This window comes from Schistocerca gregaria, chromosome X (genome assembly GCF_023897955.1).
Source record: "Schistocerca gregaria isolate iqSchGreg1 chromosome X, iqSchGreg1.2, whole genome shotgun sequence".
NCBI classification, from domain to species: domain Eukaryota; kingdom Metazoa; phylum Arthropoda; class Insecta; order Orthoptera; family Acrididae; genus Schistocerca; species Schistocerca gregaria.
The window spans coordinates 517,653,292-517,671,299 of NC_064931.1; the positions used below are offsets into that span (position 1 = coordinate 517,653,292).

An 18,008-nucleotide genomic window follows, 5' to 3' on the forward strand; every position below is an offset into this window, starting at 1 on the left:
TTTCCTCTTTCTTTTTTACATAGTTCACATCCCACATCCATACAAGTATCCAATATACACAGTCTTCTGTAGTCCTATTATGATGTCTGACATACTAGATACATTTTGCTGATGGAAGATTTCTTTGTTTGCGCCAGTATGTTTCTGATGCATTCCTGTATATCATGACAAAAATAGAGTAAGTGACTGTTCTAATACCATAATGCTTAATATGCATGGTAACATAATAACAAAAAACTGAGCAGTTTATTCAGACACTTATGAAATTTTGGTGCTGAGAGTGGTACCAAATTTTGTTGCTGACAGTGGTACCTACATTTCCACATATTTGGCTGTTGGTTTCCACTTACTATCAACATACATTTATCTTTCCAGACTGTGTTCTTAAAGTGAAGGTTGTTTCTTCCTTGCTAACTGTAAGAGCTTAAGGTATTATTTGTACACAACATTGCTCTTTTGTTAACCAGATAAATATGTGCCCCTGTATGTCTTCTAGATTTAATTTTGGGATCATGATACACAAAAGTTATTTTTAAATATTTCATGAGTTTTATCTGAAATGTTTCATTGTAGAGTGATTACTTTAGCAGTGCAGTCATTGTATTGTGCAAACCATGTGGGGGATATAACAGAAGGCAATTGACATTTTAATCTCAGAAATGTAATGCATCGGAAAAACATTAAGTAGAAATTCATGATTTTGTGTGAGAACTAACAATAACTGAAAACTTTAAGTGTTCCTCTGAAAAATCATAAAACAACACACACAGAAATGCCATACTAACAAATGTAAATACACCTGATGATGAAGGTATAAACCTTTGAAATCATGTAGATATATAAACTGTGACTGGTAACAGTAAACTTGTTGTTTCATTTAATAACTGAAAAGCAAAACAAAAACAAACCAAATTCTCTTTATCTCTTTTCAATAACTGTTCTACATTTCTAAGGATGGTGTTGTGTTCTTCTTTTCTTTTTTTACTTTCAGTGAATGACCTGTTATTAGCTATATCACCTCAATTTTGTTTGTAGTTGTGCTGTTGTCATTGTGTTCTCTACTGGTGGTGCTATCTGCCAACTAAATTTTTAAATATTACTGTCTATGAAATTATCCTAAGAATATGTGGAATCACAGTGATGACTACCCTCTGAATAATTGTCTTAAAGTATGACTTCTTGGTTACTTTAACTTTTTAAATTTTACACACCGTATGATCCATGTAATAGACATAACTTTCAAAAATTTTGACAGTGGAACTTGCCATTCTAAGATAATCCTTAGGAACTATTGATAGTCCTGAGAATAAATAAGAGTGTTATATCATTAGAAATGTTTATAGAGAGATTGGAAGAGTCAGACTGGACAATTTGGAGGCATTAAATCTCAGTTCCTACAGTCAGTGCTGAACTTACGTTGAACATTACCGTAACCATGTTTGAACAAAACTGTGATTATATTTACTTCATCCACAGCCGTTTTGATCCTACTCCATTATTAGAATAACATGGTGCTTAAAGAAGTATGGTCAATAAAAATTTTTAATAACAGATCTAACAAGTAGCTGGATTTCCAGAATTTCACTGCAATAAGCAGAAAACCAGTAACTATTCATAAGGACATGGACATATAAATAAATTTATTTCTTTTCATTATTACATTTAGAACCACAGTAATAGATCATATGGTATAAGATGTAAGTTTTAGCAGTGTGAATGTTGTCCCAGCATTTTGTTTTTTTGTTTCTGGGAGTATTTCATGCATGTAAACATTATATAAAGAATGTGTACTGTAATATTCTAGGGAGATGAGTTAAACTGTATTAGACCTCAAAACAGTCTAACTTAAACCTTATGACGATGGACATTGATAAATAACTAATTCTGGATTTGTATTATAGGGTCACAACACAAATACAAATATGACAAATCATTACAGTCACTCAGTCTTGCATATTGACAATGCAACGCATTCTGATGAAGGCATCTACAAGTGTGAAGGCACAAGAGGAGAACAGAAAGGTAGTATTTTCATCATGACACTTGTTTCATGGCAATTAAAAGAGAATACTATTTCATTTAAGGGATGTATTTGACCATACCATCCACTTCCAGTTCATAAATTCCCTTTATTTTTACAGATGTAGCTGAATCTGTTGTAAAATATGTTGAAGCTCCCACTGTAACACCACTTGAAAGAGAGCTGTTCATAGAAAAAGGTAATGCAGTCACGCTGAAGTGCTTAATTACAGGAATTCCTACTCCAACAGTACATTGGTACCACAATGGAAAAGAATTGATTTATTCTCAATCTGAGGTAAGTCTGTAATGTGTAGTTTTGGCATCTGTGATTGGCTTAACAAAAGAAACACTACTGAAGTTCATTAGTTTAATCACTGTAGACTTCCATTAATTTGGCATCCAACAGCCTGGAATGCCTGATGGTCTGTCACCATCCCAGGTTTTGAACCACTTAGAAGTGTGCACTATGCCTCTGCTACTGTTATAGCCTGCATCACATAGGAAGATGCTTCCACACATAGAGATGGAGTGATAGGGTAGTGTAGATTGTATGAGTTCTGCACATGTATGGTGGCAGAGAAAGGGCAAACAAAGTCCCCATTGCCAAATTGCGTTCCTGCAGACAACAGTCTGGTTCATTTGCATATGGTGCAACATATTATACTGTCAAATCTATGAGGGGAAAAATAAATTTTAAAACTGATTTTGAGCAACTGTCTACACGAGAGACATTTTACTTCATACCTTGTCATTGCATCCAGTGCTCCACTTCATACCTTGTCATTGCATCCAGTGCTCCATAGCAATAGTCCACATGATGTCAAGAGGCTTGAACAGCTGACACAGCTTTATGAAGATATTAGACACATTTTTCCTCAAAATATCTATTGTCTAATGAATGGTTGAAATAATTGTCATTTACTGTGATTTGGACTGTATTATAAGTAAATAACTAATGCACACCAACATTAACTTCAAACTGACAACTGCTTCTGCTCGAAAGAATTTTTTTAAAAATGTGTCTGATGCATGTATGTAGTTGTGTTTGACTATAGATAAATGCAAATCACTGTGCGTAAAAATGAATTACTGGTAGCAAAGACAAGTGCAATAGGCTATTGTAAAAATTTTCAGTATGTATCATATTTTTCACTGCCAATGAGCATTATGAGTGCAAACTAACTTGGTCAACATTACAATGAGGGACAGCATTTGTGATGCATTGAACAAGGAAACAATTGACTGTTTTCTGTGAATAACTAGAGGTAACGCTGACTGATAAAGTAAAAAATCAGTGATATCTTGACAGTTAACCCTCTCTGTCATTTTAAGGCATTTTCCAATTTGTGCCTTGAAAATGACAGGGATAAAATTGTCAAAATATTTGAGTTTTTGACTATTTTATCCAGCTGCCTTCTCATAAGTAATTAGAGCATACAACATGCAAGGAAAAGCTTAATTTCTTCTTGGGCAACATGTAGAATCCTAAGTCTGCATACATCATAGGATACAGATTCATAACCAATGAAGGCAATTTATGTGTTGACAAACACATTTCTTAAATCATGAGTCTTTAAAACCAAGAAGTATTATTACTATACTTTTCTCCAAAGTCTACATCACTGCTATCTGGGTCGATGTCCAAACAATCTGTTAGTAAATTTAGGATGAGAGGTTCAAGCTTATATTCATCTTCATCTCCCTATCAAAGTCTTGTTTCTGAAGATTTTCAGTGTGCTGCACAGTGTGTGCCCATGCTGAAAGAGGATGTTATCTATTGCTTCATGAACTAGCCTTTCAGTGTTATCAGGAGTGATTTTGTTTTTCACCTACATAGCCTTTAACTTGTGCCCAATTTAATTGTGTCAGAGTATAATGACAGTGGTTCATGGGTAAACACAAAACTGTGTAACGATATTCACATGCAAGAAAGTCAGATTTGTATGTTCTTTTGTGTGACTTGTGTAAATTAACGAACTGCAGGAGTTTAACATGAGGCTGGCTTTTACAGTGCTGACTGTTTTTAATTTTGAACCAGAGCACAATATCTGTGTTCCTGGCATTTTGTTTTCTCTGCAACAGCTGAATGATAACTGGCGCGGTACATACAATGACTGACTTTGAAGCAAGATATGGCAAAAACTGTTCAGTGAACCACTTCTTGAAACTGGCAATGAAGCAAGATATGGCAAAAACTGTTCAGTGAACCACTTCTTGAAACTGGCAATGTCCATTCTGAATGGTAGTCACTGCTGCTTTTCTCACGCCTAAATACAAGTTTACTTACAGTAACTAAACCAGAGTAAGAGCCAGCATGCAGAATAATTTTCCCAGAATCTTTTCCTATGGGAACTTTAAAAATGCCAATACCATCATTTATTTTCCAGCAGGTATTCATGGAATGATTCTGATTCACCCATGTTTCATCAAGGTAATACACTTTTGAACTACCTCCTTCTCTTGTATCATGCATCTTTATAAGGCATGTGGTTCATGCTGTGCCTTTGTCATTTATTTCAATTAAAAGCTCTCTTCTTAACCAATCTCTTTTAAAATTCTTTGCATTGATGAGGTGCTACCTCTGAAGCCAATTTTTCATGCATAGTTGTAACAAGTTTTTGTGATGTTGGGTATTCACTACTTATATACATTGTAAACACAAAGTGCCTTAAAATATCATTGTTAGTATGAGAAATTTATTGTCCTTTTGATGCTGTCCTGGTAGAAAGAAACCAAATTTTCCTACAGCTCTACACTTTTGTTTACTGTTCTCCGTGCAGTTCACTTGCCATAACTCGCTTCCACAGTTCATTCATGTGTCTTTAAAATGTGAAAAATAGGGGTCCTGCTTTCAGGTTCACATTTCTAAAAATTACAAACACCATAAATAAACCTCCTTGCCCAGTTGTGAAGCTCTTCACATTGATTGTCATCACCTGACATATTTGTTTGGCTATTGCACTAAAAGAGTTACAGATAGAGATTCACAGCTACACTGCTATAAGTAAGTAACCTCAAAATCTGAATGAATAATTCTGTCTCCCTGTGAATGAAACTACATTTTGCAAAAGTATGGCAACAGCTCAGCATGTGGGAGAGAGATTCTTGCAGTCTAGTTGTAAAAGACAGCTAACTGCTCAGAGGAAGAACAAATCTTATTGCCTGCTAGCACATAGTGAAGGACAATACACAGAATCGCTAAAAATTGGGCCGCCTTCCTATGCGACATGAACAGCAGACACAATTGACATTATTCAGAATCAGTTGGAAGCATTCAGACTTTACTCAGCTGATCGTGGCTGTCACCATACACAGGTTCAATTCATTGTTTTGATTGCGAGTGGTTTGTGCTGGTTTCTTCTAGCGAACTAGGATCCGTATTAAAGCAGTGGTCATAAATATCATCATGACCTGTGGAAGTTTTATTGACATTTAAGCAATGCAATGTTCTTGAAACTGAAATCTTCTTCATGTTGTAAATCAGGAGAGAAATGTAAGCACACAACTCTCAACATCAACCAGAAACTGGAAATTGTCAAATTCATGGAGCAATTTAAGAATAGAAATTGTGGTGAGTGAATTTAATATTAACTCATCAACCATTTTCAACATAGAAAAGGATGAACTAATGAAATTTGCTTCTCAGTTGGTAACAACTGAGAAATCGTCTTCCAGACAAACATTAAAAAACCAATATTGCAACAATTAGATAGCGTATTGTAAAGATGGTTTAGTGCAGTATGCTCAAAAGGAAAGCTCCTAATGTGGCCAGTGATTAATTAAAAGGGAAAGAAATTAGGACAAGATTCAACGGTTGCAGAAAGTGATGCAATTTTTGTGATGATTTGTTCAGAAACTTTTAAGTTTTGGCATAGAGTTAAAATACCTGATGTAACTAGAGAAACACTTTCAGGAAACCAAGACTCTGCAGAAAAATACAAATACAAATTTGAAGAAATAATCACAGATAATAACCTAGCAACTGATCAGCTTTATAATGCTGATGAAACAGGCCCACAGTGGCAGTGTGATTACCAACATATACTCTAATTGGTGGAGGTGAAAAGATGGCTAAAGGGTTTAAAAAGAAAATGAAAGACCGAGTGACAGTTTTGATATGTAATAATGCACCTGGAAGTGACTGAATGATTCCTTTTGTAATTGGTAAATCTGAAAAACGTGTAAGACATTTAAGAATGTTACAAACTTGCCTGTTCATTATGATGCTCAAATGTGTGGATGACTACCATCCTTTTCAAAAACTGGTTTTTTATAATTTTGTGCCATGGTGCAAGAAAGCTTCAAAATAGTTTACCAGTAGACAGCAAAGCCAACCTTCTTTTGGACAATTGTAAAGCAGATCCACCAGTAGCTGAGTTAGTTTCTGGAAACGTATTTGCTATACTTCTCCCACATACAGTACTGATTCAACCCCTGGATCAAGGGGTAATCCAGAACTTTTAACATTTTCATAGAAGCTCTTTCATTCATGGCCTGTTTAATACTGAAAGTGATGTAACTGAGTTTTAAAAAAAATGTTTAGTGTACAAGATGCCATCTATGCTGTTGCACTGTCCTGGCCTCAAGTACAAAAAGTTACTTTACAATCAGTGTTTGTATAGATACCAGCATTCTGGAATATTCAACATTTGTATAAAAAGCTGCACTCTCTATCCAAGAGGTCATTTCTGTTGTGCCTCTGTGTTGGTGTCAGCAATAAATGTGCTTTCAGTTCTAACAATAGGATCATCAGAGCTTCTAATCATGGATTTTGATGACACTTAAATATGTAGTAGAGGGACCTGTCCTGAGTACCTGTTTAGGAGTACTTTGTCAGATGGTCCCTGGCTCCCAAGAGAATTGATGTTGAACTTTTATCTGTATCTCACATGGCTTAAACAACCAAGTATAGCACAGTGACTAAAATAGTCATTTTTGTCATTGACATTTTACTAATAAATCAAGCATTACAGCAAACTTCCTTCAAATGTCTTCCATTTGTTACACAGTAGATTACAAAATCATCTTACCTGCTATCACTTTCTGTGTTAGAACAGAATTTCAGGTTGTAGTTATTGTAGAAGCAACTGAAATACAAATTGTAGAACACCATGCACATTTACAAAAGCAACTCCCTTGCAGGCAGCTGGATCTTTCAGAAGAGGTACCAGAAAAAAACACAGTTCATTTGAAATGAAAAAGATTTTCTTTCTTTGATCAACTTCAGTGTGAACCATGCATACTTGATCATCCCTGTGAAAGCATATGTACTAAATTGATTCAAAATATTACCTCAAAGTGATTTCTCTGATAGTCTAGCAAGTTGGAAGAATTTTGAACTTTTCAATGAAAATTTTAACCTGAGTGAAAAAGTAAATATCAGAGGGTGGGATAATTGGAACTGATGTGAGTCCATACTGCAAGCTTTTTAGCCATGAACCTTAGCCACTACACTGGCTTTGTCAGAATGCAACTAAAATTACAGGTATAAGAGGTGTGCAAAAAACTTCATCATCAATTTTTTTTAGAAAGTATTGGCTGTTGTGTGAAAAGCTGCTGGCCAGGAACACATAACATGTTCTTCTACACCATACCTTAGACTCATCAAAATCCATGATTAACAAGTCAAATGGTCCCCTTGTAAGTATTGTACTTCATTGACAAAACTGTGTATGGATTTGGACATGATTGTAATTTTGACATGATATTGTTTGGTGTAGATGCCAGGTACTTCAAAACATCATAATGGCTCCAATCAGGCAATGTAAAAGCTGTTGGCTACATGATCATAAACTGGAATACAAGCAGCACATTATTCCTAAGATTCCTTTATTCAGGAGACAGATAGATTCCAAAACAGCAATAAGTCAGCTGCACATCAGGCACTCATCAGTGTTTCCCAGATACACCATTTAGGAGCTGACAAAATGCCTGATTGACTGAGTGATTGAGTGACCAAATACAACAGTTGGGATGACATCATGTGTGTGGCAAATGTGTACTTTTACTTGGATGGCACAGCCGAGCAATGGTTTGATAACAATAAACAGGACCTCAATAACTAGGAAAAATCCAGACTGAACTGCAGGAAATATTCAATGACCATAAGTAACAAGTCCACTTAGTGGAAAAACAATTGAAGGACAGAGCATAATGTTGGAGGGAATGACACAGTCATACATACAGAATGTTTTGGCTTTATGGTAGTCTACATCATAATTCTGAATATGATAGAAACCAAAAAAATCTCACAATTGATGTTGCAGGAGACATGTACCAAGCAGTTTCGGTAAAGCCTGTCACAATAATGGAGGAATTCATCAAAGGGTGCAACTGAATGAAGGAAATGCAACAGAAGGTAATATAACAGAAAGATGAAAGAGATATAACCAAATGTGGTCCCTATGGCAACTATGAAAGACCAACATAAGCTCACCTCTCACATATGCTGGATAATAATGGAAGAGATACAGCTGTTTATGGCAGCCAGAAATGTCATGGGTACACAAAAAACAGCGGTCATGAATGTTGAACCATATTTTTAGAGATAACTTTGAATTTTGAAGAAGAGATGTATCAATATTGGGGACCAAGTCCACCACCAATTGGACAAGCCATGAAGAACAGGCTTGGCCAACTCAGATTTATGCCATAACCATCAGATGATAACCCAGCCTCTGACCAGTGCTGGTAAAACCATCTCCTCCACCAACTTCAGCATACCGTAGAAAAATGGACATTTGGGGGTTGGAGAACAACACGCTGGGATGTTTCCACTGTGGGAACCTTGAACACATATGCTACTATGGAGATAGAGAAGACAAGTGTTTGACACCAATTACATCAAAAGGTGTCAACCATTGCAACAGTCTTATTCATGCCAGTTGACAGCAGACAATTATAGCTGACCTGTGGGATGAAGTCCATTGGTGTACCATGGATGTGATAACTCCTCAACATGGTGTAGCTGTTCCTTGACACCACATAGAGATACCAGACACTCAGCCGGTCATGGCATTCAGGAAAATTAGGTAAGGCAACCATCTATGGAGGTGAGGCTGTGATGGATGAAAATGCTCCATGGGCGACTGACACCAGAATTTCAGGAAAGCTCATTGGGACATCATTGACAGCCATCCTGTCTGAGCACTAGTCAATTCATGGGCTTCTTTTTCTGTAATGTCAGAAGCTTATCATCAGCATCTATGGAAGACATATGTTTCGCCACACATAAAAAATTGTGCTGAAGGTTGCAAAAGGTAAATATGTCCAGCCAACAGGAACATATATTGCAAGAATAACTATCAACGTCAGAACACATCCTTTCAAATTTGTCGTTTCAGCAGGAATGTAGTCATGATGTTATTCTAGTATGCGACTTCCTACAGTTATTAGTAACACAAATTACAGTTATCAGTAGAGTCTCAGTTAAACTATGAAGCTTTTGTTGATTGCAGAAAAACTATTCAGGCTCACAAGAAATGTACATTCCAGCAACGACTGTAAGAATTGTAGGTGGTCAAGGAGAACTTCGGATCACTAATTTTCTCAGGAAGCCACAACTCATTCCTAAAGGTCTTTGCATCAGAACAGCTGACCCAGTGTAGGAAAGGACAGTGTCATACACAAAGGATTGTGCTCCATTACCACAACAAACAAAGCAGGGGAGGAAGTTACTGTCAAATTGTCAATAAGATCTGGCCTGAATGAGTAACAACATCAGTGAATGATAGCCATTCTATGTGAATGTTTGGAAGATTTTTAAGGCAGGGTTGGAGAAAAGACAGACCAAGCACTCCATAGTAGAACACAGAATCAACAATAGCGATCATTCAACAATTAGCCAGCACTGATATAGGTTGTCACCAGCTGAATAATGGTTAATTCAGAAGAAAGTGGAGAAGATACTACAACATGACATCACTGAACCTTCAGAGAATTCTTGGTCCTGTCCTGTGGTCCTTGTGAAGAAGAAGGATGGCACTGACTACCAATAACTAAATAAAATCACGAAGAAAGGTGTCTATCCACTGTTGCACATTGACGACACCAAAGACTGCTTGAAAGGAGAAAAGGATTTCTCAACTATGGACATGCAGACAGGGTACTGACATGTCAAGGTTGATGAAGCTGACCAAGAAAAGATTGCCTTCATAACTCCTAATGGCCTCTATGAGTTTACAGTTATGCTATTTGGACTGTGCAATGGTCCAGCTGGCTTTGAACACATGATGGACAGCCTTGATTACTGCAGGAAGATGCCAATTTTTTCTGGAACAAGATGCAATGAAGATCTTTGCTTGTTCTTAAGGAGGCACTGATACTTTCTCTATTTCTATCACTGCATGATGTTTACCACTGTGACATCACACTCCCGATCCCTCAGTAACCATTGTGCCAGCTGACTTCATGGATGCATTGAGTTACTCAGCCAGGAGAGAGAATGATTATCTGTCACAATAGTGAATATTTTGCTACATAAATATGCCTAGAAGTTGTTGATGGCCCAAAGAAGGAACTTTTTCTTGGTTGTAGGGTGGTTTCTCTCAGACGTGGAGAGTACTATGGAACCATAAGCCATCAGCATTTAAGCACCTTCCTGAGTTTGTATCAAAACTGCTCTTGTGATTCTTCATTTTCTCCTGGCGTATTTGTTGCACAAACAGTTTGTCAGTGCACCTGATGATGGCGACATGTCTGATTGCTAAAATATTGTGCCAGTTGGACACAATGAAATGGCAGTATACCCTTGGACTGTTTGAGCAGAACTGCTCTTGCTCCAAATCCAAAGCATTTGGGTAGACAGCTGATCAATGGTCATGCTTGTTTTAAATGCTGTGCAGAACTTTCGCAAGTGATGGCATATGATATGATTGGTTTGACAGGATAGGATATGTCTGTGATTGGAGTGGAATATGATGTGGTGGGTGGATGCATGCGGCAGGTCTTAACATGAAGAAATAGTTTGTGTTGGAAGTGAAGCTAAGGGGAGTGGACTGGATGTGGTGGTAAAATTAAGCTGCCATCCTTCCTGTGAGAATGGAGTAACCAATTACAATTAGATGTCCTGGGTAGCAAAGTTTATGGATTTGAGAAAATGTATATAATGTGTTTGTGTGTGTATTTTGTGGGAAGAGGGGGAGTAGCTGGAATGAAGAGAGTGGCTAGATTTTGGAAAGAAATTCTGGGATATGCCAGGGGTTTGTGTGGTTTATGCTGGGCAGCTGGGATGAGGTCACTATGCTTATGCCTCTAAATGATAAAGCAAGCAATCACAAGTGTATCACTGCAGTTCATCATATTGTGGCAGAGCCTTTGTCTCCAGGGAGGATGATCAAATCAGGGTTTGTTTTAAAACTGAAGGTGAGTGCTCTTTTTTCTGCTGAGATGTTTGTGTCCTTGGAAAAGGACCTAGGAAAGAAGGTGAAGCAAGGTGGAGGTAAGGAATTCCTGGAAAGTTTAGAAGGTGGTTGGGTCATAGGGTCACAGTTCAGCAGAAGTATGAAGTGGGAGAGGCAAGGATCAATGCTGACTTTAATTCAATTTCGGTCAGAGGATTGCTGAAATGTTTTTCCACTACAGGGATTGAGTGAAGGAGAATAAGTCTTTGATCATTTCAGCATGTTTGGATTTGGGTGTGGGGCTGAAGCTGAGACATTTAGAGAGAACTGAAACTTGTGTAGGATTTAAGTTCCTGGTTTGTTTTGTGAGACGTTAGGAGGGAGTGTTGGAGGATGTGTCAGATGGAAGTGACTGACAAGACAGGAGTTGGATGTTATGAGAGTTTGACAAGCCCATCAACAGGGTCTTTTTGGTCAGTGCTGTTCTGAGACAGGAAGATGATAATGTTTGAAGATTGTATTTGGAGTGCTCTTCTAGTTGTTGGAGAGTGAGGGCATAAGTGTGCTGGGCTTTAGATAATTGGGATTGTATAGTAGTAATATGTTACAGAGGGAGGAGAGGTAGATCAGAGTTGCCTGTCCCCCTCCCAAAGTGGTATTCTGCTGCTCACTCTGTCTATGAAATGCCATGTCCCTCCCAGATCATCGCGATATGGTTCATATTCCTGTGGAAGGTTTGGATGTAGGTCCTGTCCTATGCATCCAACTAGAACTTCATTCTGTTCCAGACATATCATACTCACAGCCTACCTTATCAAAGGCAGTTCCCCGCACAACCCAGTGAAATCACCGCCCTACACTAAGCCAGTCATTTATGGGGGCATGACTCTCAACCACCTGCCTATCCATATGAATGGCCTCCACCAATCTATGACAAAGAGCAGGGTTGACATTCCAGAAGCAGAATATATCGATGAGCACAGCATGCTATACTTAAATGGCTGCTTCACATTCCATGTCATCTTGATCTCTCTCACATCTCCCTTTTCACAATACCAGCTTATACAGATGGGAATTACTGCAACACACATCTCTCAATGTCACAGTCCTCCTACCTTCATTCTCCACTAGCCTGTGGCCCATCTACACCCACCTCTGCTCTGTCCACATGCCTTATTTACAACAAGTGTGATCCTTTTAACACATGCTTTTTATGTAGTAAGGTTATAAAAGTGACGAATGTGAAACTAGGTTAGATTAATGTAAGTCATAAACTGGTATATAACATTTTGTTTATAAATAAAAAACACCTTCTCTTGCTGCACTGTATTTTATTCCTCCCATACGTGTTTCACCTTCCTTCACTTTAAGGAATCACCAGTGGGATAGTCCTTCATGTTTTTAGTTGGCATCTTCATTTCCTCTCATCTGCTCACAGCTCTATTTGTGAAACATAAGCGTGTTTTTATGTTGAACTTTTTTCCCACTTTTCATCTTTTTTGCCCTTGTTGTTGTGATGCACTATCAGTCCTCTCTCACTAGTTATAGAAATTTGATTGAAAACCATAACTTCAAGACATAACTACTTTGAGTTTTTTTTTTTTTTTACTTTCTTTATTTATAAATCAAATATTTCTGTACCTGCTGCAGAGGATGGTCACGCAAGCTAATCCTCGCTATATAGCACTATTCACCAGACATAGCAAGTGAAAACCAAAGAAAATAACTATGTATGTTACATTAGTGTGAACATAATTATTTAGTCTTACATTATATTGCCCAAGGCACAAATTTTACAGTTCATGGATGGTTTTTCACTGTGAATTAGAAACTCTTCCAGTCTGTAAGACTATGTCTACGTAATTGTTCAATCTAGGGGTAAAGGAGAGCACCAACTGACTATTTACACTCTATCAGAACTTTCCTTGACTGTTTAATCTCACATTACATCACACATAAATTTTATATTTCTACAAGGAAAGTTGCTACTCACCATATTAGTGGAGATGCTGAGTCACAGATAGGCACAACAAAATGACTCTCACAATTAAAGGTTTGGCCATTGGTCTTCATTAACAACACACACACACACACACACACACATATACACACACACACAAACACAACTCACACACCTGACTGCAGTCTCAGGCACCTGGAACCACACTGACTTCTCATAATATTGTTACATTGCATCCTGCATTTTCCATTGTTTGATAGTTCTACAATGGTTTTTTACTGTGGTTTAGAAACACTTCCAAACTTTAAAACGACCTTGCCAGAAAAAATAGACTCAGAGGCTCCTTAAATGTACACTTGTTATCAAATTTTGCATTTAAGTTAAGGAGGAAGAGCATTATAAAGTTTTTTGCAAGTGAAATACATCCCCTTCTACATCATCATCGCGATTTCACAACCACCGTGAAAATCATCTTTCCATCTTGAGTTGTATTCATGTTGTTTGCTGTTTCTTTCATACAACACTGTATTTCAACTAATGAAAGACATAAGCAAAGCTGTATACTGGAAAGAAGTAGTAAAAATTTTTAGTTTCCAGAAAAGGTTTCTGTAGCTAAATCTAGAGTCTGCACCACTTATTATTCTTACATCACATCTTTTGACCAAGAATATTTTCTTTACTCATGACTGGTTTCCCCAAAATGTAAATCATCTAAGAGTGGAAGTATCCATAGTTGGCTCTTTCATAATGTTTAAGTTCCTACTGTAAGAGGTAATAACATAAGGTAAAACTAAATGAGCTCTATCTTTTTTGAAGGTTTAATACAGTATAACCTCATTAGTGTGGACTTGCATAAGACAAACTCATGGTTAACATGGAAAAAATATTGGTCCCACCAGCAATACATTAATTCTTATGGTATGTTTTATCGGTTAATACGAATTTTGGTTAAGGTGAATTACGAACTCTGTTTCAGTTCATAGCATAATTAAATTTCACTGTAACACAAACTTCTGACCTTAGAATGTTCTAAAGCATAATTTTTTTCCGAAATGAATGTAGGAAATGTAACTACAATGCTAATTATACTTATTGTTGACTCATTTTTAACATATTGTAGATCGGTAGCTGCGATTATCACCTCAACAATCAGCATATGCTGTAAATTGTAAGACATTCAATAATGTGTGCAGCAGCATTTAGGAATGTACTCAGTGCCAGATTTGACAGGTGTTCTGTTCGTCATAGCCATATCAAGTTGGAATACTGAATAAAAACTACAGTTACAACCGGTACTGTAGCATGCAAAAGTAACATACATAATTTGTGAGTACTTGTAATTTTACAATCACTTTATGGTGTTATAAGTCTACAATAACAAGATTGACAGTCTAGTGTATTACACATTAGTGTACTGCTGTACATGTATACTTATTAAAATTGGTGTTTTTCACTTAACATGAATTTTTTTAACACGAACTCCTGATTTTTCGGTCCCTTTGAATTCGTGTTAATGAGGTTTTACTGTGCATGATGTGATCAGTTCATGCTGCAATCAGTTATGACACCCAAGAACTTTTTCTATTGCCTATGTTTCACATTGAATAGTTAGTGCTCATCTACACTAATACATCTCACTAAATCCATGAGAAATTTGTTAAAAAATCCTTGAAGATTTGTCCCAGGTATGACCATCAATCAGAATGTTGGCATCATTTGCAGAAATGGTAAAATTTCAGTGTATGTTCCTGCATTGTGGTATGTCATTTATAAATATCAGGAACAGTAAAGGACCAGGAACTAATTCTCATAGCACTGCACAGTTGATGATTTTCAACTCTGATGAAGTGAAGCTACTACAAAAATTATCTATACTATCTAATAACACTTTCTGCTTCCTATTTTTGAAGTGTGGCTGAAGCTATCTATTTGATGTATCACTTATTTCTAAAAGGTTAGTTTTCTGTGATAGTATTTGATGATCTACAGTGTCAAAGGCTTTTGACAAGACACAAATCAATTCTGTTGTCACCATTTTGCCATTTGGGGATACCAAGACTTTATTTATAAAAGCATAGAGTGATTGTTCAGTTGACAGGCCTTTTCAGAAATGAAATTGGCATTTCCTGAGAATATTAAATCTCTCTAGATGTTACAAAATCACTTCTCACATGAGCTTTGTCCAATATATTTGAAAAATCTTGGTTGTTAATTTGAAACATCAATTTTGGTCACATTTCTTCGTGAAGGGTTTAACAAGAGTAATTTAAGTCTGTCAGGGATAGTTCCTTGTTGTAAGGATGCACTGAAAGTATGATTCAGCACATCAGTTATAGAATTAATTTCAAGAGATTGTTAGAAATGTAATCTACTTCAGTGGAATTTTTATTTTTTGGAGAAATGATTGTTCTTTCAATTTAAAATATTGTGACAGTGCTAATATGCATTTCACAGATATTTACTGATTTATTTATTTATTATCAGCTCATGGCAAGTAATTTTACATGTATGTCATAATTAACTATGTATAATTTTTTATAGTTACAAATGACAAATATTTTACAATGTACTACAATTACTATACTTGTTTCTAGCACAGGATTGTCTCCTACATTATTATTCATAATAGATCTAAGTTATAGGGGCAATTTTTTGATAAGACAACAAATTATTAAAAACAGCTCCTTCGACAGAGTGACTTTTTGTTGTTAAAGTTAATCTTCCATTAAACAGGTAAAAGGCTTTTTTTTGTACTTTGTATCTTGGTTGTGAATTCCCATGCTTGTGTTTATGACCTTAGTAGCTTCTTTCACTAGGATAATGTTTTCCAGTGTAAGACTCAAATTTTCATTAACAGAGCCCTATTGGTTCTGACACTGACAAAAAGTGTTTGTTGAAAAATGAATGTATCATTCCTCCACTTAAGCTGTTATTTACTTAATTTCTTTTATGTTAGGTTAGGCTAGTTCTTTTTTATTGCACAACTAGTTTTGGCATTTTAAGCCATTATCCACAGTTTGAGTCAGAAAAAGATACATTATGTATGGCAGTGCATTTACCTGTAAACTACTTGTGAGACAAAGGAAAAATTAAAATAAATAACAGCTCAAATGGAAAAATGATGCATTCATCTAATAATTGAAGAAGATGGTTGTTAAAATATTGGATTTTTTCATGCCTGCATACAAGATTACTTTCATGTTTGCTTTTGAACTCTTCTGAAGTTCTTTTATTCTTGCTTGTCTTCCTTCTAACTACATGCTAAAGTTAATGATTAATAAAAACCAGCACAGGAGTTTTGTTTCTAAAATTTCTTATAGAAAAACTTCTTCAAAGAGGGAAGAGAATTTATTTACAAATATATTACATTCACCATGTAGACCAGCTCCAATCCATTTACTACCATTTATGTGTAAGGATTTCCAGTGAGTCTCCACTCATTAGATACATACTGTCACGCAGGTTGAGGAGTTACTCATCATGGTCAGATAGCTCACTGAAAACTGAGGTGACACTAAAGCTATGGCACATACTTACACTTCTAAATATGTTGTCTGTCAGTGTCTGACTCTCAGAAGTAATACCAGTGGCAAGTCAACTACTGATACAAGATTATACCAATTCGTTGTACATTGAAACTCTACTTTGTTGTTACTCAAAAAGATTACATTAAAATCCCTAAGGAAATAAAGCAAATAATAGTAATTCTACTTGATTCAGAAAGACTCTAAAGTTAGCCTCAGATTCCCTGTAAGTTGTCACCACTATTACTGTGGCAGTCCATGTTTTCTCTACTGCATAAAATTAAAACTGTTGCTCTAAACAGTTATTCTTCACATTTATAGATCTAAATATTACAGTGTTTTGAAGAAATATAATTACATTGCCTCTTTCCTTGCTTTCCTGAAAGTAATGGCTAGGAATGTTATAATTCTCTAAATGGAACTTTCATTTCCATGTGTAATATCGTGTTTTGAAAAGCCTTATATGTAAGCATTATTTATACAGTTTTTTTTTTTCATGTAAGTAACTCCTAACCAATCCACATTAATCCTAAGTCTCCTTATATCCTGATGAAAGGCAGGCATGTTGTGCTGGCTGATTATCATGTTACTCATCTTGTGGGCTTTTACTTCTTCCTGCCAGTGATTAAAAAATTCTTAAGATCAAAAAGGTGTCTTACTTTCCATGTTACTGCCATTCCATGTGCTTTCTGTATGATTGCTGCATTTTCTTCTGCTTTTGCTTCTTCTGTTAGAGATGATGTAGTTGTTGAGCTCCCAATAGTTGGTGGACAAACTTTGGGTTCAGCTGATGACACAGTAGCTTTTCCTGTTGTTGCTGCTACTGTCACTTTCACCATTGCAGATGTAGCTATTGTTTGATGTAGTTGTTGAGTTCTGTATCACAGGCTGAAAAACTTGATTCGAATGTGAGATCAGAAGATGATGCTCTTACCCTTTCTGCTGTTGCTGTAACTGTCACTTCCACTTGTCCAGATATAGCTATTATGTCCTCATTGTTCGATGGTACAAGGGATTTTTCTGTGCACCCAGTAGATGACATTTGGAAATGCTCAGGTTTCTTTCTATTCTGTTTCTAGCTTTGCTGACAGTGGAACTGTTGCATGGTCCTCCACTGAGATAAGGTTCATAGAATCTAATACTAATTTGCACATAGCTACA

At 36.4% G+C, this 18,008-nt stretch overlaps 1 protein-coding gene across 1 annotated transcript in view; it reads left to right on the forward strand.

The window, feature by feature from the left end:
- The window catches only part of LOC126298209 (hemicentin-1-like), a 748,827-nt gene that overhangs the window by 249,159 nt on the left and 481,660 nt on the right, over positions 1-18,008 (forward strand). Inside the window, exons 13-14 of the mRNA XM_049989513.1 lie at positions 1,902-2,022; positions 2,142-2,317. Of these exons, the coding sequence (XP_049845470.1) occupies positions 1,902-2,022; positions 2,142-2,317 (297 nt within the window). The remainder of the gene's footprint in view (positions 1-1,901; positions 2,023-2,141; positions 2,318-18,008) is intronic.